Below are 13,185 nucleotides of genomic sequence, written 5' to 3'. Positions count from 1 at the left end.
ACAACAAGGTTCTACCTGGAGCCCAACATGGTTCTCCTGCAGATACAACAACACATTACCTGGAAGTAGAGGATGACAGTCCAAATCAACCCCAGGACAATGGATGGTCGACCGTCTGCTATGTCAGTGGCATGGATGTTGACTAGCTTGATCTGTTCGGAAAGAAAACCCAAATTGAACTGCAATTCCAATCTTGTCATAAAATTCACTTGGGAAATGCATATATATATATATATATATATATATATATATATATATATATATATATATATATATATATATATATATATATATATATGGGTGCATTCTGAATGAATTTTTAACAAGTAAAGGCATTTATTAATTGAGTGGGGCCACCGCCATAATAATAATGGCCATAATAATGGAGATTTTATGATTTTCTTTCACAGACATCAAAATCAGCTCTCTAATAAATCAAATCAAAGTTGATTGGTCAAGCACACAGTTTAGCAGATGCTATAGCGGGTGGAGTGAAATGCTTGTGTTACTAGCTCCTGCTGCTTTTGCAACAGCTAATGGGGACCCTAATAAAATACCAAATACCTAAAAGTGCAGTAAAATGCCAAACAAGTACACACATTTTACATAATAAAAAACTAGAAACAAGAAATCAAGAACGTCAGAAGGAATCCAATTAACAAACCAAATAACATTCTGATATTAGGCATTTTGTCACACCTTGGTCATTGTATTTTGTGTTTTCGTTATATGTTTGGTCAGGCCAGGGTGTGACATGGGTTTATGTTATTGTATTTTCGTATTGGGGTTTGTAGTATTTGGGATCGCGGCTGATTAGGGGTGTTGTATAGGCTTGGCTGCCTGAGGCGGTTCTCAATCAGAGTCAGGTGATTCTCGTTGTCTCTGATTGGGAACCGTATTTAGGTAGCCTGGTTTCGCTTTGTATTTCGTGGGTGATTGTTCCTGTCTCTGTGTAGTTTCACCAGATAGGCTGTAATTAGGTTTCACATTCCGTTTGTTGTTTTGTATTTGTATCGTTATTTCATGTGTCGCTTTTGTCATTAAAGTCATGAGTAACCACCACGCTGCATTTCGGTCCGACTCTCTTTCCACAAACGAAGAACGACGTTACACATTTATAGAGCGGAAGCCTGAAGAAACAGCTACGCTCAACTGAGGAAAATGAAAGATGTACCGTTCTCATCAAAAAGGAAAGAGGACCAATGCACCCTTCATATAATGAGTTAAAATGCCTTTATTTGTATGCCATGTTCAATGGAAACAAAGCTTAAAAACACTGACACTTTCTGGCTGCATGCTCAATTTAACAGGACACTAACAATAAAGCCAATGTAGTGAATAGTCACAACAAACTTTGGATCGGCATTGAACTAGTTTCCCCTTTTTTCCCCTTCTTCTTTTACTACTATTTCATAAAGGTTGGAAGAAGAAGAAGGAAGGAAAGATTTGACACCAAAGTTTGAGTCAAAATACATACAAAATGCACCTGGTTGATGGCACTACAGTAACCAAGATGCACTATGAGGAAAAGAATGGCTCAACCAAAGAATATCTTGGAATACACACCGTGCATCAAACAAGAGGAATGCATACAGTATATGTGTGTTTTACAGGCAGCCACTGACCGGGGATCCTCGGTACACAGACTGAGGTCAGAGGTCAGGCATGGTGAGAGAGGGTTACAATAAGAGATATGCCTCAGAGAAATACAAACTGAGACAGGATGTTCCATCCATAGGGCCTTGCAGAGATACATCTCTTCATGCAGAGCCTTCATTTACCTACAGTGCCGTGAAAAAGTAGACGCCCCCTTTCTGATTTTCTCTATTTTTGCATATTTTTGATACTGATTGTTATCAGATCTTCAACCAAAACCTAATATTAGATGAAGGGAACCTGAGTTAGTTTTTTTCACCAGATATAATGGGACCCATCTCATCCAAAAAGGTGACTGACTCAAGTTTGCCAAAAAAGCACCTGGAAGCACCCGGATGATCATCAAGATTTTTTTATATTTTTTAATTAACCTCCCCTCTTCGGAGGACAAATATATGTTTTGTTTTCTTTCAGCTTTTCTGCTACATACACATTTTGCATATACAAAATGCATACACATTTATCACATGGTACTTCTATATAAAGCAGTCACGTAACAATAATACATCACCAATCATAAGCTCTTTAATCCCACCTATCACCTATCGCCACTCTCAGCCCATCCCACCTATCACCATAGACATCCCTCGTTTGGTTTCAACGTGCCATATATTTTTTAAATTGTGTTGTGATGTTTTACAACATTTTTGCACCTTTCTAATCGTATATTATCCACAGATTGTGAGCTAAAGATGAAAACCTTTCCTACCAGTATTATTATATTATTATTTGACTAACTATGGCTTTCCAAATCACCCAACACTGCTATTTGTAAGATTCATTTTAAGTACGTGTTGTGATTTTTTAACCATTCTGAACCTGTGACCAGAAACAAGCTACATAGATAGGGGCAATGCCATCATCGAGACTCTTGGGAAGAATGTTCTATGGACAGATGAGTCAAAAGTATAACTTTTTTGGATGACATGGGTCCCATTATGCCTGGCGAAAACCAAACACTGCATTCCACAGTAAGAACCTCATACCAACGGTCAAGTATGGTGGTGGTAGTGTGATGGTTCGGGGATGTTTTCCAGCCACAGGACCTGGACGACTTGTCTTAGGGGGCAGTATTTTGACATCCGGATGAAAAGTGTGCCCAAAGTAAACTGCCTGTTACTCAAGCCCAGAAGCTAGGATATGCATATAATTGGTCGATTTGGATGGAAAACACTCTAACGTTTCTAAAACTGTTAAAATAATGTCTGTGAGTATAACAGAACTGATATGGATGGCGAAACCCCAAGGACAAACCATCCCAAAAAAATAATTCAGCCTACCACTGTTTTCAATGGCTGTCACTTTTATTATAAGGCGAAAACCTCCCAGATTGCAGTTCCTAGGGCTTCCACTAGATGTCAACAGTCTTTAGAAAGAGTTTCAGGCTGGTTTTTGGAAAAATAAGCTAGAAGTTGTAGTTTTTAAGTGGCTCCCGTTTTTGCTGTAGTGTTTCCATGCACGTGGAGGAAAGCACGTTCTTTTTATTTATCTTCGTTAATGAACATACTATTCTCCGTCTTAAATTTGATTGTTTATTTACATATTAGGGTACCTAATGTTTGATTATAAATATTGTTTGACTTGTTTGGATAAGTTTATTGGTAACGTTTGGGATTCATTTTGTATGCATTTTGAAGGAGGGAAACCGGTGGATTATTGACTGATGCCCACCAGCTAAACTGAGTTTTTATGTATATAAAGAAGGACTTTATCGAACAAAAGGACCATTTGTGATTTAACTGGGACCTATTGGAGTGCCAACAGAAGAAGATCTTCAAAGGTAAGACATTTATTATATCGCCATTTCTGACTTTCGTGTCGCACCTGCCTGGTTGAAAAATGTTTTTCATGGTTTTGTATGCGGGGCGCTGTCCTCAGATAATCACATGGTTTGCTTTTACCATAAAGCCTTTTTGAAATCTGACACAGCGGCTGGATTAACAAGAAGTAAAGCTTTATTTTGATGTATTTATTACACATGTATTTTCATGAATGTTAAATATTTATATTTCTGTAGTTTGATTTTCGCGCTCTGCAATTTCGATGTTGTCGAGGTGGGTCGCTAGCGGAATGCCTGCACTAGAAAGGTTAATAGAAGGAACCATGAATTCTGCTCTGTATCAGAGAATTCTACCGGAGGCCATCTGTCTGTGAGCTGAAGCTGAAACGCATCTGGGTCATGCAGCAAGACAATGATCCAAAACACACAATCAAGTCTACATGAAAATGGCTTAAAAGTAACACATTTGAGGATTTGCAATAGCCTAGTCAAAGTCCAGACCTAATCCCAATTGAGATGTTGTGGCAGGATTTGAAAGGAGCAGTTCATGCTTGAAAACCCACAAATCCCGCTGAGTTAAAGCTGCTCTACATGGAAGAGTGGGCCAGAATTCCTCCACAGCGATATGAGAGACTGATCAACAACTACAGGAAGCATTTGGTTGCAGTCATTACAGCTAAAGGTGGCACAACCACTTATTGAGTGTAACGGGGCAAATGCTAAGACTAGCTGTCGCCATTGGCGTCGGCTAATGGGGATCCTAATAAATATCAACTCTGGTTCCCTTCATATAATATTAGGTTTTGGTTGAAGATCTACTAACATTCAGTGTCAAAAATATGCAACAATATAGAAAATCAGAAAGGGGGCAAATACTTTTTCACAGCACTGTATTTTTGTTCCTAAACACTATCAAATGATAGTTCATTTTCAAACTGTTACAGTAGCATTAAATATAAGTTCATCTACTTTTCATAAGCCTTGTCCTAAAGCTATTAGTGACATTGCTAAGAAGCACTTTGGTTTATACGTTAAACTCAAGCTATGACAAAATACTTCAGAAAACGACTTAGTTGTCACTATGAGGGTGTGTTTACCTTCCTGCCTTCTAGGAACCTGAGGGCGGTGCCGATGTTGGATACCCAGTGGATCCTCTTCAACTGGCGGCCCTGCTCACACGGCTGGGAAAAGAGGAGGGAGGGTTCAAGTGAAGGTCAAATATATTTCCCATAAGTAATACTGTAAATATAATGTAACTCTTACCAACCAGAGCACTCACATTAAAAACAGCAAGAAAGTTCAACACAAATACATACTGTATACAACAACCAGCAAAGTATAAGAGTAGCACTGACTGACGAATAGGCCTGTATAACACACAACTACAGTGTGATTACTGGCTGTGAATTCGTAGTTCCTTTATTCATACAGAACATTTGTATAGTCCACCCTTTATATTATAGTGTGGTAATTAAATGTAACTGAACTCTGTAGCACGAACAGAAGTATCCAGTGGCCAGGCTGTTTTTATTAAGAGCAGTGCTTACCAGTCTCTGTCCAGACAGCACCTCCAATAGAGCTAACAGTTTCACCCCATCTTTGATGTCCTCAAAAAGGTCGGTGACCTCTAGAGGTGGTTTACGCTAGGAAAGAGAAGAGACAACATCTTAATTCAACAGATAAATGAATAAAAGACTTAGACATTGAACATGGTATACTGTTACCAATTATAGACTCACTGTTAGTTTAATAAAGGCTCATTATCTCATTATAATCACCTATAATCTCTCAATATGTAAAACCTAAAAACACAAGACATTCATTCTCCCCCAGTCCTTGTGTTGAGGAGAAAAGAGAGCAGAGAGAGCTAGATACAGGCTGAGGTCCAGACTGAACAGCTTGCTGGCTAGATACAGGCTGAGGTCCAGACCGAACAGCTTGCTGGCTAGCTACAGGCTGAGGTCCAGACCGAACAGCTTGCTGGCTAGCTACAGGCTGGGGTCCAGACCAAACAGCTTGCTGGCTAGATACAGGCTGAGGTCCAGACTGAACAGCTTGCTGGCTAGCTACAGGCTGAGGTCCAGACCAAACAGTTTGCTGGCTAGATACAGGCTGAGGTCCAGACTGAACAGCTTGCTGGCTAGCTACAGGCTGAGATCCAGACTGAACAGCTTGCTGGCTAGCTACAGGCTGAGATCCAGACTGAACAGCTTGCTGGCTAGCTACAGGCCGAGATCCAGACTGAACAGCTTGCTGGCTAGCTACAGGCTGAGGTCCAGACCAAACAGCTTGCTGGCTAGCTACAGGCTGAGGTCCAGACCAAACAGCTTGCTGGCTAGCTACAGGCTGAGGTCCAGACCAAACAGCTTGCTGGCTAGCTACAGGCTGAGGTCCAGACCGAACAGCTTGCTGGCTAGCTACAGGCTGAGGTCCAGACCGAACAGCTTGCTGGCTAGCTACAGGCTGAGGTCCAGACCGAACAGCTTGCTGGCTAGCTACAGGCTGAGGTCCAGACTGAACAGCTTGCTGGCTAGCTACAGGCTGAGATCCAGACTGAACAGCTTGCTGGCTAGCTACAGGCTGAGATCCAGACTGAACAGCTTGCTGGCTAGCTACAGGCTGAGATCCAGACTGAACAGCTTGCTGGCTAGCTACAGGCTGAGATCCAGACTGAACAGCTTGCTGGCTAGCTACAGGCTGAGGTCCAGACCAAACAGCTTGCTGGCTAGCTACAGGCTGAGGTCCAGACCAAACAGCTTGCTGGCTAGCTACAGGCTGAGGTCCAGACCAAACAGCTTGCTGGCTAGCTACAGGCTGAGGTCCAGACCAAACAGCTTGCTGGCTAGCTACAGGCTGAGGTCCAGACCAAACAGCTTGCTGGCTAGCTACAGGCTGAGGTCCAGACCAAACAGCTTGCTGGCTAGCTACAGGCTGAGGTCCAGACTGAACAGCTTGCTGGCTAGCTACAGGCTGAGGTCCAGACTGAACAGCTTGCTGGCTAGCTACAGGCTGAGGTCCAGACCGAACAGCTTGCTGGCTAGCTACAGGCTGAGGTCCAGACCGAACAGCTTGCTGGCTAGCTACAGGCTGGGGTCCAGACCGAACAGCTTGCTGACTGGCTACAGGCTAGGGTCCAGACCGAACAGCCTGCTGACTGGCTACAGGCTGGGGTCCAGACCGAACAGCTTGCTGGCTGGCTACAGGCTGGTGTCCAGACCGAACAGCTTGCTGGCTGGCTACAGACAGAGCTATGGTGAGAACAGAAGAAGCTCCTCCGCAGCTGTAAAGATGGTGCATGTGCCTCAGAGCCTCTGAGGTGGCTTGGTGCCCGTTCCTGAGCCGGTGTGATTCAGTACTAAATCAGAGCATGGGTCCATTTAACCCTAGCTGGGCATACTAACTAATGCATTATCAGAGCTGAGGGAATTCTGACTGACTGATGACAGAGCAATGTACTTTATGAAACACAGAATAATTGAAGAAATTTGACTGGAAATCAAAGGTTTAATTAATTAAGCTTGGCGCTTTGTAGGAATTTTATTGGAAGGCTGAGCTGTTTCGTTTCCCAACTCGACACATAGCATGACAGGATGACAGTATGACAGTATGACAGTATGCAATTGGCTGTGACTGTGTGGGGCACAACAGGCAGGCACACACACACACACACACACACACACACACACACACACACACACACACACACACACACACACACACACACACACACACACACACACACACACACACACACACACACACACACACACACACACACACACACACACACACACACACGTGAAAATTAAGGTCTCCACTGTACTATTTTGTTTGCTTCAGAGACAAAATCCAATGAAAGACTTGTAGATGCTAGTATTCCTCCGTGACTACCAGTATCCTAACCACAACATGAACCACTAAAATATAGAAATTAAATTCAACTATTTGACTGGTAACATGAAGCACACATTTCCAGAATGGCATTCTACTAATGAGTCACAAGGTAAACCATCAAGCCCATCCTGGGTTTAAGTGACAAACAAATTCACATGTCAAGCCCCCTCCTCACTGTTATAACACACACAGACACACATGCACACGCACACACTTATCACGCACGCACAAACACACACACGGTCATAAAACAGTAAATCAGTGGAAGAGTGCTTGATAATGTGAGAGGAAATGGACACTATGGGAAAAGCGTGACTGCAGAGTGAAAGTTCAAACTGAAAGAGACAGCACTTTCCATCATAAATTCATCCTCGCTAATGTTATGGGAATTTTGTTACATTCAGAATCAATATTGAAAAGGGGATCTTTCAGGCACCCACCACAGGATCTATTATAATCCATTCAGAATGGCTTTGCTTATCGGACGAGAAAAGTTTAGATGAGATTTGATAAACTGATTGACAGATGATCTGATAAGAATTGAGATTTGAATCCCTCGTACAGTAGCAGTAGGTTCCAGTAGAGCAGGGTTTTCAAAACACCGTCCCGGGGCCCCCTAGGTGCACGTTTTGTTTTTTGCCCTAGCATTACACAGCTGCTTCTAACCTAGTGGTTAGAGTGTTGGACTAGTAAGCGGAAGGTTGCAAACCCTGAGCTGACAAGGTACAAATCTGTCATTCTGCCCCTGAACAGGATGTTAACACACTGTTCCTAGGCCGTCATTGAAAATAAGAATTTGTTCTTAACTGACTTGCCTAGTTAAATAAAGGTTAAAAAAAAAATCGAATAAAATCCATGTACACAAACAACAAGTGTGCGGTTAAAATTGGCAAAAAACACACACATTTCTTTCCACAGGGCCGGGGGGTGAGACAAAGATGCAGCTTAAGCCCCACCCTCTTCAACATATATCTCAACGAATTGGCGAGGGCACTAGAACAGTCTGCAGCCCCTGGCCTCACACCTACTAGAATTTGAAGTCAAATGTCTACTGTTTGTTGATGATCTGGTGCTTCTGTCCCCAACCTAGGAGGGCCTACAGCAGCACCTAGATCCTCTGCACAGATTCCAGACCTTGGCCCTGATAGTAAATCTCAGCAAGACAAAATAATGGTGTTCCAAAAAAGGTCCAGTTGCCAGGACCAGGAATACAAATTCCATCGAGACACCGTTGCCCTAGAGCACTGTATCTTGGCCTAAACATCAGCGCCACGGGTAACTTCCACAAAGCTGTGAACGATCTGTGAGACAAGGCAAGAAGGGCCTTCTATGCCATCAAAAGGAACGTAAAATTTGACATACCAATTAAGATCTGGCTAAAATTATTTGTTAGATATTACTGCACGGCCGGAACTAGAAGCACAAGCATTTCGCTACACTCGCATATAAAATTTGTTTTGATTTGAACCTATTGCCCTTCATGGTTGTGAGGTCTGGGGTCCACTCACCAGCCAAGAATTCACAAAATGGGACAAACACCAAATTGAAATATCTCTCCGTTTAAGCAGGAAAACACCAAATAATCCATGCAGATCAGAATTACGCCGATACCGCTAATGATCAAAATACAGAAAAGAGACGTTAAATTCTACAATCACCTAAAAGGAAGCGATTCCTCAAACACAAACAGACCCCACAGAGCCCCAGGACAGAAACACAATAGACCCAACCAAATCATGAGAAAATGAAAAGATAAAAGGAAAGAATTGACAAAAAACAGAGCAAATTAGAATGCTAATTGTCCCTAAACAGAGAGTACACAGTGACAGAATACCTGACCACTGTGACTGACCCAAAACGAAGGAAATCTTTGACTAGTATGTACAGACTCAGTGAGCATACTATTGAGAAAGGCCACCGTAGGCAAACCAGGCTCTGCCCACAAAATGAGGTGGAAACTGAGATGCACTTCCTAACCATATTAGAGACATATATTTCCTCAGATTACACAGACCCACAAAGAATTTTAAAAACAATCAAATTTTGATAAACTCCCATATCTACTGGGTGAAAAACCACAGTGTGCCATCACAGCAGCAAGATCTGTGGCCTGTTGCCACAAGAAAAAAGCAACCAGTGAAGAACAAACACCATTGTAAATAAAACCTATATTTATGTGTATTTATTTTCCCTTTTGTACTTTAAATATTTGCACATCATTACAACACTGTATATATACATAATATGGCACTTGAAATGTCTTTACTATTTTGTAACTTTGTGTAATGTTTACTGTTCATTTTGTATTGTTTATTTCAATTCTTATTATATATTTCACTTGCTTTGGCAATGTTTCCCATGCCAATAAAGCTCCTTAAATTGAAATTGAAATGTAATTGATAGATAGATAAATAGATAGAAAGACAGACGGAAGGACGGACGGACGGACGGACGGACAGACAGACAGACAGACAGACAGATCTGACAGAACAAAAGACAAATCTGTGCACCCTGACCAAGCAGCAGCCCAATGTGTTGCTTTATCTGTGCACCCTGACCAAGCAGCAGCCCAATGTGCTGCTTTATCTGTGTGCCCTGACCAAGCAGCAGCCCAATGTGTTGCTTTATCTGTGCACCTTGACCAAGCAGCAGCCCAATGTGCTGCTTTATCTGTGCGCCCTGACCAAGCAGCAGCCCAATGTTTTGCTTTATCTGTGCACCCTGACCAAGCAGCAGCCCAATGTTTTGCTTTATCTGTGCACCCTGACCAAGCAGCAGCCCAATGTTTTGCTTTATCTGTGCGCCCTGACCAAGCAGCAGCCCAATGTGCTGTGTCACCCAAAGCTTCTGAGCCAGCAAAACCTGGCTGCTTAAAATACAGTAAGAAAACATGGTACGCCCTAACACTTTCTATTAAGCCCATAATCTGTAAAGCATTATGAACACAGTCATGATGACGATGATTAGGTCTGACCCCATTTAGTCGACTGGTCGATTGTTTGTTCAATAGGCTGTCGGTAGACCAAGATGTCGAGCAGTATATTTTATGCTACATGAGTCACCTGACTGATTCACACCTGTCTCAGCGGACTAATCCATTGTGGAGGCCACAGATGGGATGGCACACCAGTAGCACCAGTAGCACCAGTAGCACCAGTAGTAAACTTACCGTTAATTCTCATCATTTCTAATCTACAATGTTTGTGTTTGGTTCTGGTCATTTCTGTTAATTAATTCAATATATTATTATTACAGTATTTTACCACTCTCATTGTTGGAGTGGACACGTTGTTTGCAGAGCCACAACCTAGGCTACACTTCTTGAACTGCACTGTTGGTTAAGGGCTTGTAAGTAAGCATTTCACAATAAGGTCTACACTTATTCGGCGCATATGACAAATGAAGTTTGATTTGATTTGAGGAAAACATTTTGGTTTATTTCATTCCATTTAGGAGATTTATTTATTTATGAATTGTTGTTTGTTTGCAGTGCTCCTGTCAATGTTGAGTGAGGACGCACACCTGATTACACATAGAAGTAGGCCTAGGCTACCTAGCCTGTGTGCAAATGTAGACCTATAAATGTGCCCATTTGGAGATCTGATACTATTTCTGATCATCATAACTCACAACCCCTTGTGGAAGTTCTCAAAGTAATGTTTTCTTCACCTCAAACAGCAAGTAAACAAAGTATGTTTTTACATCCATTGAGTATGACAATAGTTCCTCAACGTAGCCTATTTGAAAAATCTTTCCAGGTCTCTTTCAGTAACTACTCAGTGTGAAAGGGGTGGGAAAATGTCATGCTCTGATCTGGTGTAAAAGTCATGAAATAGGCTAGCAAGACCTTCAGGCCAGACCCAAGTTAATAGTTGATACAATGTTTCAGGTTCCTTGCCGACAGTCCATGTGTAGCCAATGTGATTTATATGATATTTTTATTTGTTGGCTTTATTTATGTATATAGACTGCCCATTTTTTGTACTGTGTTATTGACTTGTTAATTGTTTATTCCATGTGTAACTCTGTGTTGTCTGTTCACACTGCTATGCTTTATCTTGGCCAGGTCGCAGTTGCAAATGAGAACTTGTTCTCAACTAGCCTACCTGGTTAAATAAAGGTGAAATAAAATAAAAAAATAAAAAAATGTAGGCAACACAGGGATCTCTGCACTGAGTCATATTTACTTTCTCTGTCTGACTCTCCTCTGGTTCCGATGTTGTTGTGACAACCCAACATGGTGTTATGACAACCCACTGGTTCCAATGTTGTTGTGACAACCCAATATACTCATCTTCAGTAACAGTATTCACAATTAAAATAACTCTACAGGACTGATACTGAATTCCACAAACAACTCAGTAACTACCGTCACACACTTCAAACAGATGATGGAAAATATATCTCCAAATGTTACGAACCTATCATGACCTCAATCAAACTGTAATTTCCATATGAACATAAGGTACCTAAAACCTCTGACATTATAAGTGATTAAAACCGATTCAATGTAACGGAGCCTCTCAGAATCCTTATGATTGGATGACAACGATCCAATCTCAGTTCACACATGAAATGAAATGCCACTGTCCATAGAGAGGCTATAAGACTGGCAGTTACAAACATTACACCATGATCAGGTTAATATTCAGGATATAATTATTACCATAGTGATTAGATTGTTTTATCTCAGTGATTATACCGTTATAATAACACTATCTCATAATCTCAGCTCTTATACCGAAATGGAAACTGTGGGTGTCATAATAGCCCATCATAGGCTACGCATGTCTTATAAAGTGTTGTGAGAGAAGCACAAGGAGAAAAATAAAAGTCATACCCTCTTACCTTTGTCAAGTGGGAATTGATCCATTTAGTAAAAGTTCTCTTCTGTACTGCTTCTTGCTCATCTGTAATAAAAGTGGAACAGAACATTGTCACGATGTCACAGAACATTGTCACGATGTCACAGAACATTGTCACGATGTCACATAACATTGTCACGATGTCACATAACATTGTCACGATGTCACAGAACATTGTTACGATCTCACAGAACATTGTCACGATGTCACAGAACATTGTCACGATCTCACAGAACATTGTCATGATGTCACAGAACATTGTCACAAAGTCATTCTCTGTTCCCAATGCTTCATGTAGCCTGTTAAAGTAAGTGCATTCACAAACAGTGTGAATATTTAATCGAGTAGTGAGTAGTGTCCATTACAATTGCAGACGAGAGGAAAATATGCAGTGGAGAATTCTTCAACACAACTAGACTCTGAGTGGACAAAACATTAGGAACACCTGCTCTTTCCGTGACATAGACTAACTATGTGAATCCAGGTGAAAGCTATGATCCCTTATTGATGTCACTGGTTAAATCCACTTCAATGGGTGTAGATGAAGGGGAAGAGACAGGTTCAAGAACTGTAATGCTGCTGGGTTTTTCACGCTCAACAGTTTCCCGTGTGTATCAAGAATGGTCTACCACTCACAGGACATCAAGCCAACTTGACACAACTGTGGGAAGCATTGGAGTCAACATGGGCCAGCATCCCTATGGAACACTTTCAATACCTTGTAGAGTCCATCCCCAATGACTTGAGGCTGTTCTGAGGGCAAAAGGGGGTGCAACTCAATATTAGGAAGGTGTTCTTAATGTTTTGGACACTCATTGTAGTTCAAGACCTAACAGATCAAGAACGGGACATGTGAAAAAATGACCAAAGATGCACTTAAACTTCACAATAATACTGTCATTACTCTTACAGTTATAAACGGTATATACATATAATTTAATCACGCCCAAAATATTTTGACAGGAGCTTCCTTGCATCTTAACACTATGA

At 41.5% G+C, this 13,185-nt stretch overlaps 1 protein-coding gene across 13 annotated transcripts in view; it reads right to left on the bottom strand.

Annotated features, from left to right (window-relative positions):
- The window catches only part of LOC124046690 (nesprin-1-like), a 182,390-nt gene that overhangs the window by 138,602 nt on the left and 30,603 nt on the right, over positions 1 to 13,185 (bottom strand). For 11 of the 13 annotated variants that reach the window (XR_006841047.1, XM_046367362.1, XM_046367361.1 and 8 more), the window contains exons 2-6: positions 12,179 to 12,240; positions 4,984 to 5,079; positions 4,534 to 4,617; positions 1,626 to 1,646; positions 60 to 152 (exon numbers count right to left, since the gene is read on the bottom strand). Coding sequence is in view for 12 of the 13 variants with exons in the window: in XM_046367362.1 (XP_046223318.1) it covers positions 60 to 152; positions 1,626 to 1,646; positions 4,534 to 4,617; positions 4,984 to 5,079; positions 12,179 to 12,240 (356 nt within the window). In the remaining variant the exon portion in view is untranslated. The remainder of the gene's footprint in view (positions 1 to 59; positions 153 to 1,625; positions 1,647 to 4,533; positions 4,618 to 4,983; positions 5,080 to 12,178; positions 12,241 to 13,185) is intronic. The other 2 variants (XM_046367372.1, XM_046367363.1) reach the window with 1 other exon arrangement.

This window comes from Oncorhynchus gorbuscha, linkage group LG10 (assembly GCF_021184085.1).
Source record: "Oncorhynchus gorbuscha isolate QuinsamMale2020 ecotype Even-year linkage group LG10, OgorEven_v1.0, whole genome shotgun sequence".
Taxonomy (NCBI): domain Eukaryota; kingdom Metazoa; phylum Chordata; class Actinopteri; order Salmoniformes; family Salmonidae; genus Oncorhynchus; species Oncorhynchus gorbuscha.
This window is presented reverse-complemented; position numbering and strand designations above follow the sequence as displayed.